The sequence below is a fragment of the Eubalaena glacialis genome, chromosome 19 (assembly GCF_028564815.1).
Source record: "Eubalaena glacialis isolate mEubGla1 chromosome 19, mEubGla1.1.hap2.+ XY, whole genome shotgun sequence".
NCBI lineage: Eukaryota > Metazoa > Chordata > Mammalia > Artiodactyla > Balaenidae > Eubalaena > Eubalaena glacialis.
In genome coordinates, this window is record NC_083734.1 from 38,544,371 (window position 1) to 38,563,561 (window position 19,191).

Genomic DNA, 19,191 nt, shown 5'->3' on the forward strand with positions numbered 1-19,191 from the left:
ACCCTCCAGTCCCCTGTCTCTTGGTGACTCATCCCCGAGCTTCCCAAGGAAGCCCCCACCCTCTGCCCTTTCCTCCCCTTCCATGAGTGGAAAATCCATCTCCACCCCCAGAGCAGGCCAGCCCCCTTCCTCCTGTCTCCCATCCCAGCCCCCGCTGCAGTTTCCTCTCCAGGCCCAAGGAGCAATCACAGCCGTCCCGACCTTGGCTTCCTCTGCTGGGAGGGATTGGGGGGCTGGGCCCCCGCAAGGGGCCCCCAGCTTCCCCCTTCGCCTGGGCAGGGGACAGAGAAGCACAGGCCCAGGGAGCGGGGACTAACTTCCTCTTGTGCCGGAATGAGCATGTCTGCCCTTTGCAAGTGGGTTTGGGTCTCTCAAGCAGAGGAAACCAAAAGCAGTGAGAGGGAGGGAAGGCGGAGCGACCAATCAAGGGCAGGGTGAGGCGCAAAACCAGCGGGCTCCCCGGGGAGCCAGGCAGAGGCGGGGGGCCATGGCGGAGCTGCAGCAGCTGCAGGAGTTTGAGATCCCCACGGGCCGGGAGGCCCTGCAGGGCAACTACAGCTCCCTGCTGCGAGTCGCAGACTACTGCGAGGACAACTACGTGCAGGTAAGCAGAGCAGGCGCGGCCCCGGCGGCCCAGCCCCTCCAGGGGCCCGGACCCCATCCTGACAGGTGCTCGGCCTGGGCCTTGGCTGATCTAGCCTCCCACTCCAGGTCGGCTTCATCCCAGTCCCGCAAACTCTAACGCTCACTCATGCTCCCCAAGCCCCCGCTGTGCCCCTTCTCTCTCCCAGAGCCTCAGCGGTGCCCGGCAGGCAGCGCTACCCTGTCCTGCTACAGGCCTCATCCTAGGCTCATCTCCCTCCTAGCCTTTCACTCAGATCCAGAGGCCCAAAGGACTTGTCCTCACACACCTGTTGGTGCCATCATTCCATGTTCAAGTTGGCTCTAGGTGAGACTTCAGAAGAACTTCTTTCCATTGTCATGAACTTGAGATGGACGAGGGAAAGTTCTGTTCCCGATATCTGAGGGAGAGCCGAGAGATGTCAGACCACGCTAGGTTAAAGAGATGGGGTCTGACTCAGAGGCAGGGAGATGGACAATACGACTGCAGGGAACAGGCTACCGGCAAAAGATAAGGATAGCGGCATTTTAGAATAGTTTTCTAAATTGTGGGGTTGTCCCAGGACCGCAAGTCTGGAGCACGGGAAACTTAACAACGATCGAGCACCTCTGTTATTTCATTAACCCTCATAACCGCCTTGCGAGACAGTATCGTTATTTCAATTTCACAGATGAAAAAACAACAGTTCAGGGAGGTGAGGTGACTTGTCCAAGTCATACAGCTTGGCAATGGTAGAGCGGGCATCAGCCCAGGACTCCTGACTTCTGAAGATGAGCCCTTTCCTCCCTGCCTTCCCCTCCCTGACATGCTGTATGATTTTAAGACAGTTATTTGCACTGGGACCTCCCGGCTCAGTAGGAGTGTGGAAAAAAATAATAATAAAAGGAGCAAGTGCTTATGGGAAAATGGCAGATTAAAGAGAGTCAATGATAACAACAGTTAAGGCGCTTTGCTCTGCACCCGAACTGCCCTCATCACCTCCTTCAGTCCTCACCCCAGTCTGTGAGGTGAGGACCACTCCCACTTCACAACCGGGAGGCTGAGCTTCAGAGAAGTTAACTCACTTTCCCAAGGTCTTCAAGCTAGTGGTAGAACCTGGATTCGAACAGGCAACTCTGACTCCAGAGCAGCACCCCCAAACCTCTAGTTGAAAATGCTACCCCGCGTGTAGATATTGAGTGACTGATTGTAGCTACTGCAGATGAGCTGGAATGTGGCTTGTAAACCAGCTCTATTCTCCAAGCACTGGAAGGCATGCTCCTTCTATGGACTAGCATGGAGGCTGGCCTTCCCATTCCTTCAGTAACTTCTGTGCATCTCAAAGCACTTCCAGATGGGTTCTCGTTTGCACACAGTGTGCACACAGAATTTGAGGTCGCCAAGAGCTGAGTCCAATTTCCAACTCCTGGACCTGGGACAAGTTTCCCCTCTGATTCTTATACCTTCCTTCACAGTGGTCATATGGGTTAAATGTAATAATGTATTAAAGCATTTAGTCCAGCGCCTCCTCCTTAAGAAGGGCAGGATAAATGGCAGCTGTTACCATTATCACCATCATCATCATCTTTCATCAGAAGGATGGAAGACACATATAGATATTAAAAGTCAATTCTAGTGAGGTGAAGCAGCCCTTGCAAAAACACTCAGGGCATCGGAAGCCCTGACCCAGGTCAGAATCTGTAGATTGATTCTTCCTTCATGCAGAACACTAACTACTAGACCACACAACCAGTTACCTTTCCAGACTTCTCTGACGATCTTTGTCTGGGGGAGCAAATGCTTAGGAAGTGTTTGGATGACTTCTCAGAACTGGTCTTAAACAAAGCCTAGTTCCCACGACCTCCTTCCCTCCCTCACCCCTCCCTCCACCCCAACCAGGTGTCAGGAAACCCATGGGGAATGGGGGAGGGCAGGCTGGGGTGAACTGCAGAGTTCTCTGTCAGGGTCCATTGAATTTGTAGACAGGGTGATTTGCATGATGAATAAGCAGTCAGCCATGAAGATGGATCCCAGACCGTTGTCTCTCCAGACCTCACTTTCGATTAAGAGCAAAGCCAGGGGTCAGTAGGCATCCAGGCTCTAGCCTCCCAGAGCTGGGCCCAAGCAGACATTTTTCCTGTTTGGACTGACAGGAAAAATCCAGTGATGAATTCCATATGCCAGTCCAGGGAGGGGACAGTACAGGAGAGGCCAGCTAAGACCAAAGAAGTAGTCACTGCTCCATTCTGGGCCTTTGTTCATTTCCTTGCCTACTAAAGGAAGGTCTTGAACTAGAATAAGACCTGCTATGCTTTCTGGTTTGATTTCTTTGCCTTTTCAAGGCACTTGGTTACATATGTTGATGAGATGTAAATTGGATGCAAACGAGCAGCTCTTACCCTCAGCTGGAACAGAAAGGCAGGGAGGAGCACCTGAGGGGAAAAGCGTGGAGGGGGGGTGTGGGGCGGGGTGTGTGTGTGTGTGTGTGTGTGTGCTGTCCAGAAGGTTCTGGGCCTGCCCTTTGGCTCGAGCCTGGCTTGGGCTACACTGGAGGCACCCAGGTCTCTCTCAGCACCCTGCTCGGACAGGTTCTAAGTCTGTTCTCCACTGCAGGCCCTGAGGAGTACCTGAGAGCCCTTAGCAAGGAGACCCCAGTGTGAAGCCTTGCTGGTCACTCCGCTGGCCTCTCCCCAGACTTGCCATGGATTGGCCCCCTACCCTCCATGTCCCTGACCTGAGATGAGGAAGCTGTCTGGGGAACCAAATGACTGGAGAAGCTTTGTCCCAGCCCGCACAGTCCGATCTGGGACGGAAAAAAAACCCTCTTCTGTCTTCAGCCACTCCCTGCCCACCCCACCACCACTGACTGGAAGTGTGGCCCTGGCCAGCACCTGGCACAGTGCCTGGCACGCAGCAGGAAGATGCCCATCAAGTGTCTGGGTTTGCATTCAATCCGCTGAGTAACTCACAGACACATATTCATTAAGTATCGTCTGTGTGTTGGGCACTATTCCAGGATAGGATACAGAATATAACAGATGCGCTCCCTGCCCTCACAATGCTTACATTTGTGTGTGTGTGTGTGTGTGTGTGTGTGTGTGTAGATAATAAAGTACATAGATAAATAATTTCTGATAGTGCTAAGTGCTATGAAGAAAAGAGAACAGAGTAAATCTGATAGTGAGTCAATAGAGAAGTGGGTGGGAGGAGATCTTAGGGTGGTGAGGGAAGGTGTCTCTGAAGCGCTGAGATTTAATAAGGATTCTAGAAAGAAATACAGCAAGTGCAAAGTCCTGAGGTAGAGGAACTTCCTTGGTGGCACAGTGGTTAAGAGCCCGCCTGCCAATGCAGGGGAGATAGGTTCGATCCCTGATCCGGGAGGATCCCATATGCCACAGAGCAGCTAAGCCCGTGCGCCACAACTACTGAACCTGTGCTCTAGAGTCCATGTGCCATGACTACTGAGGCCATGTGCCACAACTACTGAAGCCTGCACACCTAGAGCCCATGCTCCACAACAAGAGAAGCCACAGCAACGAGAAGCCCGTGCACCGCAATGAAGAGTAGCCCCTGCTCGCTGCAACTAGAGAAAGCCCGCACGCAGCAACAAAGATCCAACGCAGACCAAAAAAAAAAAAAGTCCTGAGGTAGAAACAATCTTAGCTTGATCAGGAAGAGAGACCCAATGGCCAATGTGGCTGGAGGGGCGTGAGTGAGGGAGAGCGGAAGGCAATGAGGGTGAGGAAGAAAGCAGGAGCCAGCCTTGTGAGACCCTACATAGGCCACGGTTAGAAGTTGCTTTATTCTCAGTGTGTTGGGAAGCTGTTGAAGGGAATGAATGATTGAAGTCACTCTTCCTGGGCCTCAGTTCCTTATCTATAAAATGGATCAGATTATTGCTTCCCAAACACCAACTTGAAGACTGGAGATAAACCAGGAGCACAGGAGTCGCCTGAGGAACTTTTAGAGGTACAGATTCATTGACCTTACGCCCAGGAGATTCTGGTTAGAAGGTCTGGGATGGGGGCCTGAGGTTGGTTGTTTGGTTTTCAAGTCTGAGAATATCTCTTCCAGCCAGTATTGACTTCCTCTTTCCTTTCTACCATTCACCCTTTACCCCACCCCCCACCCAAAATCTCTTCAGGAGGATGGTGGGGCCAATCCTGTGTGACTATTTGAGAAGGGTGCCTTTTCCTTCCCTTGCACCCAGTCCTCAAGCCTGCAGATTCACTTTCCTGATGTCCCCTGAGTCCTTCTTACTACGTCATTCTTTTTTTTTTTTTTATTAAATTTATTTTACTTATTTATTGGCTGTGTCAGGTCTTCGTTGCTGTGCGCGGGCTTCGTAGCGGTGTGCGGGCTTCTCATTGTGGTGGCTTCTCTTGTTGCAGAGCATGGGCTCTAGGCATGCGGGCCTCAGCAGTTGTGGCACACGGGCTCAGCAGTTGTGGCACACGGGCTCCAGAGCGCAGGCTCAGCAGCTGTGGCGCACGGGCCTAGCTGCTCCGCGGCATGTGGGATCCTCCCGGACCAGGGCTCGAACCCATGTCCCCTGCATTGGCAGGCGGATTCTTAACCACTGTGCCACCAGGGAAGCCCTTACTACGTCATTCTCACAGAAACCTCCTCAAACATCTGAGGGTTGCCACTTTCTCCCAACTCAGCCCCCACCTTCCCTACACCCTATCCCATCCCAGCCCACCCAGCCACGGCCCCAGTGGAACATGCTGGCCTCAGGCCAGGGCTGTGTGTATTTCAGGCCACAGACAAACGGAAGGCGCTGGAGGAGACCATGGCCTTCACCACCCAGGCCCTGGCCAGCGTGGCCTACCAGGTGGGCAACCTGGCTGGACACACTCTGCGTATGTTGGACCTTCAGGCGTCTGCCCTGCGGCAGGTGGAAGCGCGTGTGAGCACGCTGGGCCAGGTAAGGGCTGTGGGAATGCTGCTCGCCTCAGACCCCAACTCTTCAGCCCCACCTGGACATCTTCTGCAGCAAAAGTTCTTTCTTGCCTCCCTCCATGTCCAAACGCCCACCTGTATCACAGAAGGCTGGCACTCCCCAAACTTTTCGAGCCTTCTTGTCTTTGTGGCTGTGTCTCAGGGGTGGGTCTTGCTGCCCCACCAGACCAGGAACTCCCTGATGGCAGAACTTTATCTTTCTCTGAATTCTATCCTACATGGTAGAAAGCAGGCTCTCCCTATCACAGTGGCTGCATAGGACAGGAAAGAGGCAAATGGACCCTGTTTCCATGTAAACACAGGCGGTGATTTTATAAATATCCCAGACTCAGAGTGCTTGCTTGGCAAGGTCATCCTCAGCCCTGGAAGCACTGCCACCACCACACAGCACCCCCCCGCCCATCTAGCATACGCACCCTCCTCCTTCCTTCCTGGCTCCTTGGCCGAGGAATTGCCCCATAAACCACACGCACAGATCCAGCTACACATTGGTCTGGCCTGTGCATCACTCACATGTTCAGTGTGGGTGTGTCTTTTCCTCTCACCCCAGCAGATTGGAGTTCCCACCCTCTCAGTGCTGTAGGTTTCTCCACAGTACATTCCAAGAGGAAGTTAATTCACTTATATTATTGTCCCCCCAAATGAAGAGCTGATCCAGCCACAATTCTCAGCCACCTCCACTTTATCCCCCTCTGCTCCCAAGCCAGCCCAGTCTCTTCCCAGCATCCCCAGGGATGTTGTGTTTTCTCTTCCTCGGTTCCTGCTCAGCTAATAATAACCCTTGTTCTCTTCCACCAGGAAGTTGCTCCAAAGTGGCTCCATCCTCAACCGGCAACCCTTTCCCCAAATGCTGTGTGCCCTTGGGGACAAAACTCACTCTTTCTCTGGACTTCACTGTCTCCGATGGTCCCTCCTCCAAAGGGACCCCAAAGTCTTAAGGGGAAGGGCGGTGTGCAGAGGCTGCCCCACTGTCATCTCCAACCCTGTCTTGCAGATGGTGAACATGCATATGGAGAAGGTGGCCCGAAGGGAGATCGGCACCTTAGCCACCGTCCAGCGGCTGCCCCCCAGCCAGAAAATCATCGCCCCTGAGAGCCTGCCTCCCCTCACGCCATACTACAGGAGACCCCTCAACTTCGGTTGCCTGGATGACATCGGTCATGGGGTCAAGGTAGAGAGAGGGGCTCCTCCTCTTTCTCCACAACCCACCCTCTTCTCTTTTTTTTTTTTGGCTGTGCCACGCAGCATGCAGGATCTTAGTTCCCTGACCAGGGATCGAACCTGTGCCCCTTGCAGTGGAAGTGCGGAGTCTTAACCACTGGACCACCAGGGAAGTCCCCCCACCCTCTTCTGCCTCATGACTCTCTTCTCTCTAGACCCTCAGTTTTCTTCCTCAAGCATGTTCCTGTCCCAAGCTGCAGTCCCTTTCCGTCCTCACTCCCTGAAGCCATCACCCTAAGTGGCTCCCCTACTCCACAAGGCCTCCTTAGAGGAGTCCCCTCCCCCCCCTTCCTTCTTAAAAATTCTTCATGACCCCTCTCTTCATAACTGACCTTTACCCTGTATCACACGATCTGCTGCGAGTGACATCTGGGCACCCCCCCCCATCCTTGTGGGTGGCGGGTGTGTGTGAAAGGGAAGAGGGGGGAGGGAGAATGTCAGGGTGTGCATGAGAATGGCGGCCCAGCCACATGAGATCGGCAACTTCCTCTGTCTGGAGGTTTGAGGTCACTGCACTGAACAGTCACCCCAGAGCTGCTGTTGGGTGGGAAGGGGCTGGGACGCAGCCACTCAAAGGAGGACACGGTGAATGACTCTGGCATTTTCTTCACAGCCCATGTCCTTCTGAGAGGTGGGAGAGGACACCCCCCATCCCATTTTGTTGATTACTTGTCCCCACACTCCAACATTCCAGATTAGATGGGACGTTCCCCTGTATCTAAATGGCCCCTTGATATCCTTAACACGCCATATCCCCCCAGAAAGAGAAAGCACACTCCCTCCTTCAGTCACCAGGCCTCCTCACCAGTAAGTTCTTCCTTCTGTCCAACTTAAATTCTTTATGCTTGAGCTCGAGTCCCTTTTGTCTTGTCCCTTGTGAAGGACAGCAGAGGACATCATTCCCCATGCACCCACTCTTGCGGAAGCCCTGTCACTAACAGAGGTGCTCTCTTGCATGTGGGTTTGCACCTTGTCACTGGTACACCCTAAATTTTCTGCTCCTCTCTGCCCCAAACTCCCTAAAGCCAGTTCCCCAGGCCTGCGAAAATGACAGGTGGGACATTTCTAAGTCAACCTCTACCTCCTCAGCCGCGCACTGGAGTTGGGGTTTCTCAGAGTTAGGCACCACCAAGCTGAGCGCTGGGATGCTTTGCGAGCGGGTGGGGCTCAGCCGCTGAGGCCATGCAGAGGAAGTGGCCTTCTGACCGTGCCTGTCTGAGCCTAGGCAGACTTGAGGCCTGGGATCCAGGCAACGAGCAAGAGTGGGTGGGGCGGGGTGGGAGAGTGGGCTGGGAAGTGGAACCGGGAACTTGCTGTGTCCGCGCTCTCCCTCCCAGTTCTCGTCTGCCCCACCCCCATTTCCTCTCTGGGATGAGGGGGCTATTGCAGGTCCCCCCGGGTGTCAGCCCCGCGCCCTGCTCCTCCCGCAGGATCTGAGCACACAGCTGTCGCGGACCGGGACCCTGTCTCGAAAGAGCATCAAGGCGCCTGCCACACCCGGCTCCGCCACCCTGGGGTGAGGCCTCCCCGCAATTCTCACCTGCGCCTCCCCATCCAGAAACCCTACCCCTCCACAGCCCCCTTCAAGCCGGGCGCCAAACTTCCTCCTCCGCCAGTTGCCACCTCCCCCCCGCACCGACCGCCTGCTCGCCTGATGCCTTCCCCTTGTCGACACCCCTTCTCTCTGCCCACCCCCAGGAGAGCGCCCCGGATCCCCGAGCCTGTGCAGCTCCCCGTCGTGCCGGACGGCAAACTCTCCGCCGCCTCCTCTGCCTCCTCCCTGGCCTCGGCCGGGTGAGCCGCACAGGTCCAGGTTGGGGGTGGTCGTGAAGGATGGGGGGTTAAGAGTACTCAGGGTCACGGGGGCGGGGCTTATGACGGAAGGGGCGGGGCCAGTTGGGTGCTGAGTTAGGAAGGTGTCCCCCCGCCCCCAATCTAGCCGAGCGCCCGCCTTCTCTGGTCTTCAGCAGCGCCGAAGGTGTCGGTGGGGTCTCCACGACCCAGGAGCAGGCAGTACCCCCACCTCCACCCCCTCCACCTGCTGCCTCCGACGGTTTCCTGCCGCCCCCTCCGCTGGGGGAACTGTGCCTGCCCCCGCCGGGTAAGGAGCTCTGCCCTCTCTTCCTAGCTCAACTTTGGGGTCGTTCTCACCTCCCAGTACTTCTCCCCACCCTCACCCTTGTTGGATCCAACTGGGTCTACGTCAGTGACCACTTTGTCCAAGGCAGGAGTAACGGGAAGAAAGGCGGCGGAGGGAGTGAACTAACATAATTTAGCCCCTGCTTTATACCAGACCCCAGGGTCAAAGCTTCTCATCCATTTTCTCACTTTTACTTAACCTCCTGGGATCTTCACACTCCCAGTTAATAGATGAAGCTGAGCCTGAGAGGTGAAACTAAGTGCCTCGGCTCACTCAGCCAAGTGGCAGAGTCTGACAGCAGTCTACAACTGTTCAATGCTACTGTATTTACTGAGCACCTACTACCTGCTAGAGGCATTGTGGGAGGACCAGGATGAACGGGGGCTGAAAGCAGATTGCAAAAAATAGGTAGATCCTGGGGCCCTGCTCTCCAACACTGAAGTTTCTTGGCATGGAGGGGGTTGCCTGTGTGACACTTGCAGCCTTTCTCCTTTCCCTCCCAGCCCCAGAGCTGCCCATGCCCCTGGACCTGCCCCCTCCTCCACCCTTGGATGTAGATGATTTGGGGCTGCCACCTCCGCCACCACCAGGCTTTGGGCCTGAAGAACCCAGCTGGGTCCCTGATGCATACTTGGAGAAAGGTACTTGACTCCTGGGACTGAAAGGCACCAGATCCTGGGGTCAGGATTCCCCCCTCTTCTAGCCCAGAGCCATTCTCCCCTCCAGCTGCAAAGGGGTGAGGCAGTTTTTCCCCACACCCCCGTAGAGAAGAGAAGCAGCCGGCCTGATATTGAATATTATCTCAGCTGGGGAGGAGTCCCGGGGCTTTGGAGAAGGCATCTCCTGCCCCACTCCCCACGTTGCTCCCTAGAGTCCAGTATGCGGGCACCAGCATCCCTGTGGCAGGGCAAGAGGCACATCTCATGGCACCTTCTCCTCCTGCCCTGCAGTGGTGACACTGTACCCATACATCCGCCAGAAGGACAACGAACTCTCCTTCTCTGAGGGCACCGTTATCTGCATCACCCGCCGCTACTCCGACGGCTGGTGTGAGGGCGTCTGCTCAGAGGGGTCTGGATTCTTCCCCGGGAACTATGTGGAGCCCAGCTGCTGACAGTCTGGGCTCTCTGGGATGCTGACCCAAGTACCGCCTTGAGTGAGCCTCTTGAGTCCCACACCAAAGCCAGCTCCACAGTCGAGACTGGACCAGGCCTGCATGTCTCCTGGGCTGTGAGCTGTCTGTTACTTCTCCAGAGGCCTGCTGGAGACAGGAAAGAACTGGAAACCAAGGAGTTTGGTGACCTTATCCACAGGGGACCCTTACACCATGCAAGACAGGGTCTCCAGCTGCAAGTGCCAACTTTGAATAAAACTCTGATGACCTGATGATTGCCCTGCAGGGCTGGGGAACCGAGGGACTGAAAGGCAACCCACTTGTAAGGCTCCTGCTAATTGAGCCCCTTCTGCCTGCCCTAAGCAGCAGTATCCCCCATCTCCTCGGTGCTCATTGAGCCCTCTGCACTAGACCCCTGTGCCCCTCTGCAAAGATGGGCTGCACCTGCTCTTTTGCCTGTTGCTTGCTTTGTTATGTATTTAGTCTTGGTTCCCCAAGCTGGGCACTCCTCCCAAGAGTGGGGACCAGCTCCCTCACTTAAGTGGGGCTCTCTGAGAGCAGAGATCACCTCACCCTCATCCCTCAGATTGCGGCGCAAGAGATCTCAGCCACCTCTGCCCCTTCACCTCCTTTATAGCTCTGAAACACCAAAAGCGGGAGGAGGGCCTTGGGTTTCCACTGGCTCTGCTTTAAAACATCATGGCTTTCTGTTCCATACGGGAGAAGGGGGACTCAGAGGGCCCAGTCGGCGGGGCAACTTTGGTTAAGTCCCTGGTTTCTTGCTGCATAGACGAGGCTGGGGTGCGAGGAGATATCTTCGGGGTCTGTGAGGTCCCTGGCTGGCCAGACCCGAGACCTGGACAGTGTGCTACCTCATTCCACCACCAGGAGGTGTCTGTGCCCTCTGGCTTTTTTTCCTGTTGGGATGCTGACAGGGTGGGTGGGGGGAGGGAGGCAAGGAGTGCAGTGTAGGGTCACAGTAGGTAAAGCAAGATCTAGGCCTGGGACCGTCGGCAGAGAGCGCCACCTCTCTCCGCGGGGAGTCCGGTGCGGGGGAGGGGGTGGTGGAGAGTGCAGGACCTGGGTCCCCTTGACAGAAGGCTGGGGGAGGGAGGTCATGCAGCCCAAGGCAACAGTTAACCCAACGCAGCGGGAGATGTTCCTTCTCTACCCTGCCAGGGAACGCCTTCCTCCCAGCTGGGAGGACCAGGTTTCTGGAAACACTGCTGCCTGCTCAGGTATGCGCACCACCCGGGTGGGGCAGACTCCGGAATTTGCTTGCAGTGGAACTGGGGGAGGCAGCAGAGTTGGGTTAACTGCATAGACGGGGACAGCTCCGAACTCCCTCCTCCAGTCCCCAAATGGACGAACCTAGGATTCCGGAAATTCCCGGAGGGTCATACCAAAGCGAAAGGGAAAGGGGGTAATAAAGCTAGGTTTGTCTTTCCCGACCCCCACCCCCTCACCCCCTCCCCGCCCGGGTGCCCCCTGCAGGCCATGTCCTCAGCACGTCTTCAGCACCTGTTGCAAATGGAGGCGCACTTCGGTGGCGGTTTCCCAGGGCACCACCCTGGCGCGGAAGGAGCTGGGCTCAGCCTTCTGCGCCTCCTGGATAAGGCGGTGCATGGGGTAGCCGCGGCGCGGGAAGGCCACGTCGCCTTCTGCCAGCACCCCCATGGGGCAGAAGTCGTTGGCGCCGTCGCCCACGTAGAAAAGGCGCTCGAAGTGCACGCCGTCGTGGGCCCGCTCGCGCAGGTAGTCGCTGAGCACCTTGTGCTTGCACATGTTGGCGGGGCAGCGAGCGCAGCTGTGCGCGTGGAAGGGCCGCAGCGCCAGCAGCCCCCGAGCGTCTGGCCCCGACGGGTTGCTGAAGATGCGGCGGAACAGGCCGTGGTGGCCGGCGGCGCGCAGCGCACTCTCCACGCCAAAGGTGTTGGCGTCTGAGATAAGAATAACCTCAAAGCAGGCGCCCTGCTTGGCCACAAACTGCAGCAGCTCGCCCATGCCGGGCGACAGGGGGATGGCCTCGTAGATGGCGCGCAGGTCCCGCGGCCGCACGCCCTGCTCGCCCAGGTACTGGAAGACGCGCTGCATGTACTCGTTGTAGAAGCCCTCGCGGTAGGTGGCACGCAGGCTCTCAGGCAGTCGCTGGCCCGGCGCGGCGCGCACGATGGAGTCGTCGCTGTTTTCATCCACGATAGTCTCGTCAAAGTCGAAGGTCAGGAGGAAGCGCGGTGCGCCCTGCGCAGCCATCCCGCTGTCCTGGGAGCAGGGGAGAGAGGAGCAGGAGGAGGAGGAGGGAGCAAGCGAGAGGGGGCGCGGCGGGAACCGGCCGGGGAGAGGCTGGTTAGCGGGCCACGGCCAGAGGCGCTGGCACATCCAAGACCTGAGGAGGACCCAAGACTGGTTAAGCAACGCCGACCCCACCCCCAGCCTTCCCCGCCCACCCCCTTGCACCTCTCGGTTAACTGCGCTGGGGTTTATCCTCAGGGGACCATCCTCCTCGAGAACCCAGAAGGGCTTCTTTGGCACCTGCTTCTTCTCTCATCCGGGGCTATGGGGGCTTAACGAGGGTCAGCTTAAAAGAGTGGAAGAGCAGCTTCCAAGGGGGCACTCCTTTGGGGAGGTTTCTGGACTAGACTATTCTGGAGACTTCCAGTGACCCCAGCTGTCCGTTGGATACAGGGAGGGTGGGAGGGACTCTCTACTCCCTCTCCCCTAACATAGTCAAGGGAAACCACCCATTCATCCAACTCCAGCAGCCTCCTCGTTCCCCTTTGTGGCCATGCACAGCCGAGGGCTTGTGGGACTGTGGTGGACCGGAGGAGCCAGGGAAGACTTGTTGGCACCACCCAAGGCATGTGGGCAATCAGTGCCAGGCCTGGAGAGTTAGGTGCCTGGGCTTCTGCACTGGCCAGAGAATTGGATTTTAGCTCTTGGAAGAACCAGGTAGGTGGATTGACTATCCCAAATCCAGGCAGGCTTTCTGTGATCTGCTTCCAGCCAGTGGCACTGGGCAGGGGTCCAAGGATGGGACACAACTTCTCTGGGGAGTTTTAGGGCCCTGTGCTGACAGCTCATCACTAATCACTTGCCAATTCCCTGGGAGGAACTTGTCAGCAGGTGGGGTTTCTGCCAGAGTCCGAAGCAAGCGGGCAGCAGGAGAAGCAGCGGGGCTTGGGGAAGTCGGAGCCTCCCACACCAGGCCACGACATACCTGGGAGACAGGTAAGGGAGAGGAAAGAGAGCAGCAGTGGCTGAAAAGGCAGAGGAGGGAGCAGGTAGTGGGGACATGGGTGGGGGGGATGAGGCAGGAGTGGGGAAGAAGAGGGCTAGGAGGAAGTCATGCCAGGGGGCATGGGGAAGAAGGGGCAGGAAGTCAAGACCTTGGGTTAATCATGTTGATGGGGGGGGGGGCGGCGGGTGGGAAACACAAGGGAGAGGATGGGAGGCAACAGGGCAAGTGTGAGGGCACGAAGGCAAGCAAATGGAGAGCAGAAGCCCTCTGTAGCCTGTCCCTGCCTCTTTGCCTGCCAGCAGCTTTATGTGACAGAGGGGCAGCGAGCAGATTATGTACAGCTTCAGAATATCCACCATGCTGCCTTTCTTCCGCCTCTCAACCCCCCACCCCAGTTAGTTGAGACAGAACCACTCCTCTTTCTGGTTTCTTCCTAGATCCCTTTCCAATATTCCTGTGATGTTTATGGCCTGGCACATCCTGTAAACAGAAGGCCAAGCTCCTGATTTCCCAACTGGGATTTGAACCTGCTATCTGCCTCCCTAAGAGAATTGTCCCTTTGACTTCATCCCTAGAGTCACTCTCTGGTCTCACCAACATCTATCTGTGAGTTTCAGTGGCCCACGATCCCTGGAGTTGAGGATATAAAGCATCAGGGCCCCACCCCTGGGATGGAAGCTTCCAGGGATTAGTGGAGGCACAGTAGAGGTGAGGGCAGGCTTAAAAGGGGCTGGATAGGGCTCCTCCCTCCCCATGACGGGAACATGGGAGCTGAGGCCTCATCCTAAGAGACCCCTGGAGGGACACACTTACCCTAGACAGGCATCGCAGGCCAGCAACTGGAAAACACCCGCTCATTGTCAGTACATCACCCTGGGCACCACCTGTAGGGACTGTTGGCCTCCAGCCGTCGTCCAGAGCTCCTGACAACCATACAAGGTCCGTTTGAGGGTGCCCAGTCAGGTGGCTTTGTTTCCTTGTCCTAACCCCTCTCCTGAGCCCCAGGAACCACTCAGTAAAAACAGCCCCTCAGATAGGCTAAGGACCACAAAGCCCTTGCTAGGCACCCTCTTAACAATCCCCCACGATGCTGGAAAGGTTACAGATGATATTATTGGAGACCTAGAAAGGTTAACCAACTTGTGCAGACATCACCCACTGTATGTGGCAGAGAGAGATCTCAAAACCAGATCTCAGAGTCTGAGACCAGTGCTTTTTTCTCTGTATGGTCATTGCTCCATTCTTGTGTATGGTACATCATAGTTTACAAATCATCTTCACTCATATTCTCTCCCTGCTCATCACAATCCCATGAATTCAGCAGATGAGAAGGGCTCAGAGATTTAATAACTTGCCCAAGGCTATGATGGTTCCGTGGCACAGAGCCTGGTTCATGAACACCTGGCCACAGCCTTGCCTGCCCTCTGCCCTCAAAGGGGAAGGGGCAGATGACCAGGCTCACTGCACCACAGCTGGAGGGCCGGGACCCCTGGGCACCACAGGTGATCTGGGACTGTCTTCCTCCCTGGTGCTTCTAGAGGCTGGCAGTCAGCAGGAGTCGGGTTGAAATTTCTGCCGGACTTTGCTATGTAACTTTGGGGACAGGGTTTGGCTTCGTGGGGGCTTCACCAGCGCAGCTACAAACCCACAACTCCCAGTGCCTCCCCTCCATCCTGGGGTTAAATGAGAGACTAGATGCAGCTGGGACAGGTCTGGAAAGCTACTGTGAGCCAGGAGACTAGACAGGCTAAGGAGCAAAGGAGCAAAGGTCTGGCTGGCTGCTGCCCTCTGGTGGTGAGAGTGGGTGACACTGGGTACCCCTCTGACTTTGTCAAGTTGACTCTCCCCAGACCATCCCAGGACAGCAAGGAGAAGCTGTAGCCCTCAAGACAGAGACTGGGATATCCCAGGAGGGAGGGGCTTTCTCGCTCTCCATCTTGAGGTACCCCATCCCTCCCCACTCCCTGACCACACATGCGTTAAACCCTTTCGCTAGGGATGGGATGTGGGTTTCAGCCTTTTCCCTAAGAACCTGTAATCTAGGAATTGAGAGTGGTGGCCAAAGCTGAATGGGGCAGTGGGCAAAAAGAGGGAGGGGGTTGGGAGAAGAGACACAGTTCAAGAAGATGGGAGAGAAGGGGAAGGAGGCATGTGAGGTGAAGGAAGGGCACGTTTTAGGGGGTTAAAGGTGGGAGGGCTGTCCCCAGGCCCCATCTAGAGGGAGTTTCAGCCTTCCAGAATCCTGCCTGATATCACATGTCCCCCAGGGGCCAGGCAAATCCAAAGAGAAAAGGTCAAGGGATGCCACTCCCCTTGTAAAAGCAAACATGGATAGACATGTACCGAGCAGATACAAAGATAAAAAAGGGTCTCCAGGAGCCACCCAGAAGCCAACTTTCATCGCCCTTGGTTCTTTTTCTTTTCTTTCCTTTTTTAAATTTGGTGGAATAGTCTACTGGTTTTTAATCATGTTCAAAACTTCTCATAGCAAAAGAAATAGTTACATTTTTTTCATCTAATACTAGTATTTAGGGAAATCAGTTAAACATTTATTTGGTGAGTTGCCCTTGTTTTAGTCCCCAGAGCAGAAAGCCAGGCATCCTGGGTTTCTCCCCTCGAAACTGAGAAGGCCATGCTGTGATACCCATCCCTACCCCAGAGTAGTCAGAGGGACCCCAGGCCCCGCTTGGATCTGGCTCCTGTGACATTCAAAAAGGTACTCACCTCCGCTAGCTTTGTCCTGAGTGATCAAATCCTTTTGTGGTCACCAAAAAGAGTCCCTCAGAGGAAAGGGGGACAGGACCTCTGAGCTTCTCCTGTGGGCTAGAGTAGAGAGAGAAGCGTTTCATCAGGCTGGCAGGGAGTCCACGTTCTAGTCCTACCTAAAAGCAGTGCTTCTCTCCCCTCCCCTTCCCCCCCCCACCCCGTGCACCTTTTTACACGAGTGCAGCTACATTGCATCTATGGGAATAGGGTGGGAGGACACCTGGGGATGGGGGAGGGAAACAAGCATAGGCTCTAAGTTTGAAATGCCCCTCTTAATGGATGGATGGAGTTTTAGCAGTTTTAACAGTTTTCTATGAGAAACGTGCAGGATAAGGATGTGGTGGGGGCAAGGACCCCAGAGATACTATAGTAACGCGTCCTCTTAGTATCAACCACTAGAAATCAGATTCCACCACTAGGCTGGAATTCTCTCCCTCCCTCAGACAGCACTCCCAACTTTGTCATGGTCTATTCCTTGCTCACCACCACCAGCAGTGAATGGGAAAGGCCCAGAGAGGTCAAGATAACATCCTGGGTCACACAGCATCACAATCAAGATTAGACCTCAGGGGTCTCTACTACTTCTTGGGAAAACTGCAGCCAGAACTTTCCCTATTGCCCCCCTGGGTTGTGAGCTTGCAGTCCTGACTAGCTGGGTTGAAGTCCTGGAGCTCTCGTGCCAGTGAGGAAGCTGAGACCAGGAGTCACCTCTGGTCTCGCCCTGCCTGGGTGGACAAGCTAGGAGGGGATCCTCAATAGGCAAGGAGGTGGCAGCTGCCGGTGGAATTGGGGGGAGAGATATTTTTAGAGATGGCTGGAAAGCAGGTACTCTGGCACACCCCCAGCTGGCGGGTGCTTCGCTCCAGTGAGGGGCGGCGGGCGGGCAGCTTGGGAGTCGAGGGGACTCGTGGGTGGCAGGGAGCAAGGGAGCACGGATTCCTAAGCCTTGTCCTAGTCGGGGACGGACCGATACCCGGACAGCCCGTTCCTGGGGTAGGAGAAAGGGGACTCATTCCTCCGCCCCGGAGACTCCCGCAATGACACGCGCGTGAAAGAGCGCTCTCAGACTCAGCGCAGCCGCCACCCCACACTGGGACCCCAGCCCTCCCCACTTCGGGAAACCCAGGACTCACGTGGGGAGCGGTGGCTGCGGAGGTCTGTCCCGGCTGAGTTTGGAGTGTAAAGAGTGGGGAGAGGGGCTAGCTGAGGTATTTGGGCGCAGGATGGAGCAAGGGGTGCTTACGGGAATTGGAAGGGACGCGGAGTCTTATCCGCCCCCGGATTTCTGGGCTCCGGCTCTCACGAGTCCCTCCACTCCCGAGGGGCCGTGGATGATGCGCATCTGGGCCGCTCTCTCCACTTGTCCCCCATCCCCCCCCCCCGGGCCGCCGCCGCGTCCCCTTTAAATACCCGGGAGCCTGAGCCGGAGCCCGAGCCGCGGTTGGCGCTGCGGCTGCCGCAGCACCCGGGCCCACCGCAGTCCCCGCACGTCACAAGCGGCTGTCCAATCACAGTGGTGCCGGAGAACATTAAGGGGGCGGGCCGCCGGCAGGCCACGCCTCCCGGCTGCTCCGGAGGCTCCCGGAGCGCGAGCGAAGGTGGGATTGGGAGCTGCGGGGAAGGGTAGGAGGGTGGAGGTGGAGCGCGTCCCTTCAGAGGGGCGTGGGTGGGGGGCACCCTCATTAGAGCGGCTGCGGGCCTCTACGTAAGTCCCGAGCACACACCTGGAGGTGCCCGGGCTGTGGACTTTCTCCACCGCCGCCTCCAGAGCTCTGATCCCGGAGATTTGCAGAAATGCACCCCCATCTCCAACCCTTATTCCGTTCTGCTCTCCTAAGCCCGAGAGTAGGGATCGGTTGACCCCGCCGAGGAAAAGCACTTCCTCTACCACGTGCGCATAGCTAGGTGCCCTCTGCCCTCCAGGCGGAGTCACTGTGCCCCGCTTCTTGGGACCCTTGCCCCCGTTACAGGTCACAGGGGGTTGCCGACTTTCCCACTCCCCTACCCTGTAAACACTAAGTTGGGGACCAAACTCTCTGCCCCTTTGCAAGTAGTGTGGTAAATAAAAAACCCACTTTCTCCTCGCTCCGTGAGTCCTTTCCTAGCCCCACCCGCCCCACCCTTATGCCCTCCCACCCTGGTGGTGAGGAGGAGAGAAGATTATGTTTAGAGAGGAAAGAAACTTATTTACTGAGAACATACTATGAACCGGGTATCGTGCTAGATCGCAGCACTTATGGTTGTATGTTGACAGCAGGAGAAATTGAGTTCAAACCCAGGCACACCTAACTCATGGAGGTCACAAAGGGGCTGTGTGGGTGGGGAGAAGGTGGGCAGCCCCAGGCCTGGGTCTAACTTCAGTCCTCCCTGGTCTCCCTGGCTCCACTCCCGGGAGAAGAGAGGGCGCAAATGCAAAGGCCCTGAGTGATCTGGAGGCCAGTGGGGCTGGAAGCCAGAGAGGGAGCGAGGGTCAGCCAGGGAGTACCCTAATCTCTGTGCCAGGGGCTAGGGGTACATTGATGAATAAGACAAATGTGTGCCATGTTTCCATATATACAAAGGGGAAGCAAGGCTTTAAATCTGCAAACCTGACCCTTAAAACCCTTGCCAGTAACTCCCAGTGCCCCAGCTCCTTCAACTGGTTTGCTGCTCCACTTCATCTCACACCCCTGTCTTCACGCCTCACCCTTTCCTCCTGCTCCCCTGCAGGGGGCCCTTTCCTCCTCAGGACCACGCCCACCCCATTTGCTGAGCAAGCTCAGCCTGGACATCAACTCTTGCCCTGTTACACATCCTGCAGCTCCTTTTATTATACTGATCACGTGTGTGCTAACAGAGCGCGTAGTAGGTGCTGTAAATGTAAGCAGATAGGGTACGGGGTGCCTGGAGAAAGAGATCAGGCATGGCTTTCTTGACATGAGAGAGGCCTTTTTTTTTTTTTTTTAAAGGCAATCTTATACAGTGATTAAGCACCAGGTTCTTTTTTTTTTAATTAATTATTTATTTATTTATATTTATTTTTGGCTGTGTTGGGTCTTCGTTTCTGTGCGAGGGCTTTCTCCAGCTGTGGCGAGCGGGGGCCACTCCTCATCGCAGTGCGCGGGCCTCTCACTGTCGCGGCCTCTCCCGTTGCGGAGCACAGGCTCCAG

General features: G+C 56.1%; 2 protein-coding genes across 4 annotated transcripts; one reads left to right on the plus strand and one right to left on the minus strand.

The window, feature by feature from the left end:
• The first annotated feature begins 179 nt into the window (after positions 1-179).
• On the plus strand, positions 180-10,310 carry ABI3 (ABI family member 3). Of its 2 annotated transcripts, none has more exons than XM_061175060.1 (8): positions 180-604; positions 5,361-5,528; positions 6,558-6,734; positions 8,215-8,300; positions 8,483-8,578; positions 8,752-8,885; positions 9,428-9,565; positions 9,875-10,310. In XM_061175060.1, exons 1-8 carry the CDS (start codon positions 488-490, stop codon positions 10,036-10,038), a joined length of 1,080 nt encoding a protein of 359 aa, XP_061031043.1. In that variant the 5' UTR covers positions 180-487; the 3' UTR covers positions 10,039-10,310. The 2 variants fall into 2 exon arrangements, with proteins under 2 accessions (XP_061031043.1, XP_061031044.1); XM_061175061.1 differs by having other exon boundaries at positions 8,755-8,885.
• Positions 10,311-11,541: 1,231 nt separating this feature from the next.
• Positions 11,542-17,342, minus strand: PHOSPHO1 (phosphoethanolamine/phosphocholine phosphatase 1). 2 transcript variants are annotated; one of them, XM_061176104.1, is made up of 5 exons: positions 17,176-17,342; positions 16,001-16,099; positions 14,090-14,199; positions 13,134-13,255; positions 11,542-12,424 (listed from the first exon to the last, which is right to left on the minus strand). In XM_061176104.1, the coding sequence occupies exons 3-5, from the start codon at positions 14,132-14,134 to the stop codon at positions 11,542-11,544; spliced, it is 1,050 nt and encodes a 349-aa protein (XP_061032087.1). In that variant the 5' UTR covers positions 14,135-14,199; positions 16,001-16,099; positions 17,176-17,342. The 2 variants fall into 2 exon arrangements, with proteins under 2 accessions (XP_061032087.1, XP_061032088.1); XM_061176105.1 differs by lacking the exon at positions 13,134-13,255 and having other exon boundaries at positions 11,542-12,300.
• Positions 17,343-19,191: the final 1,849 nt, after the last annotated feature.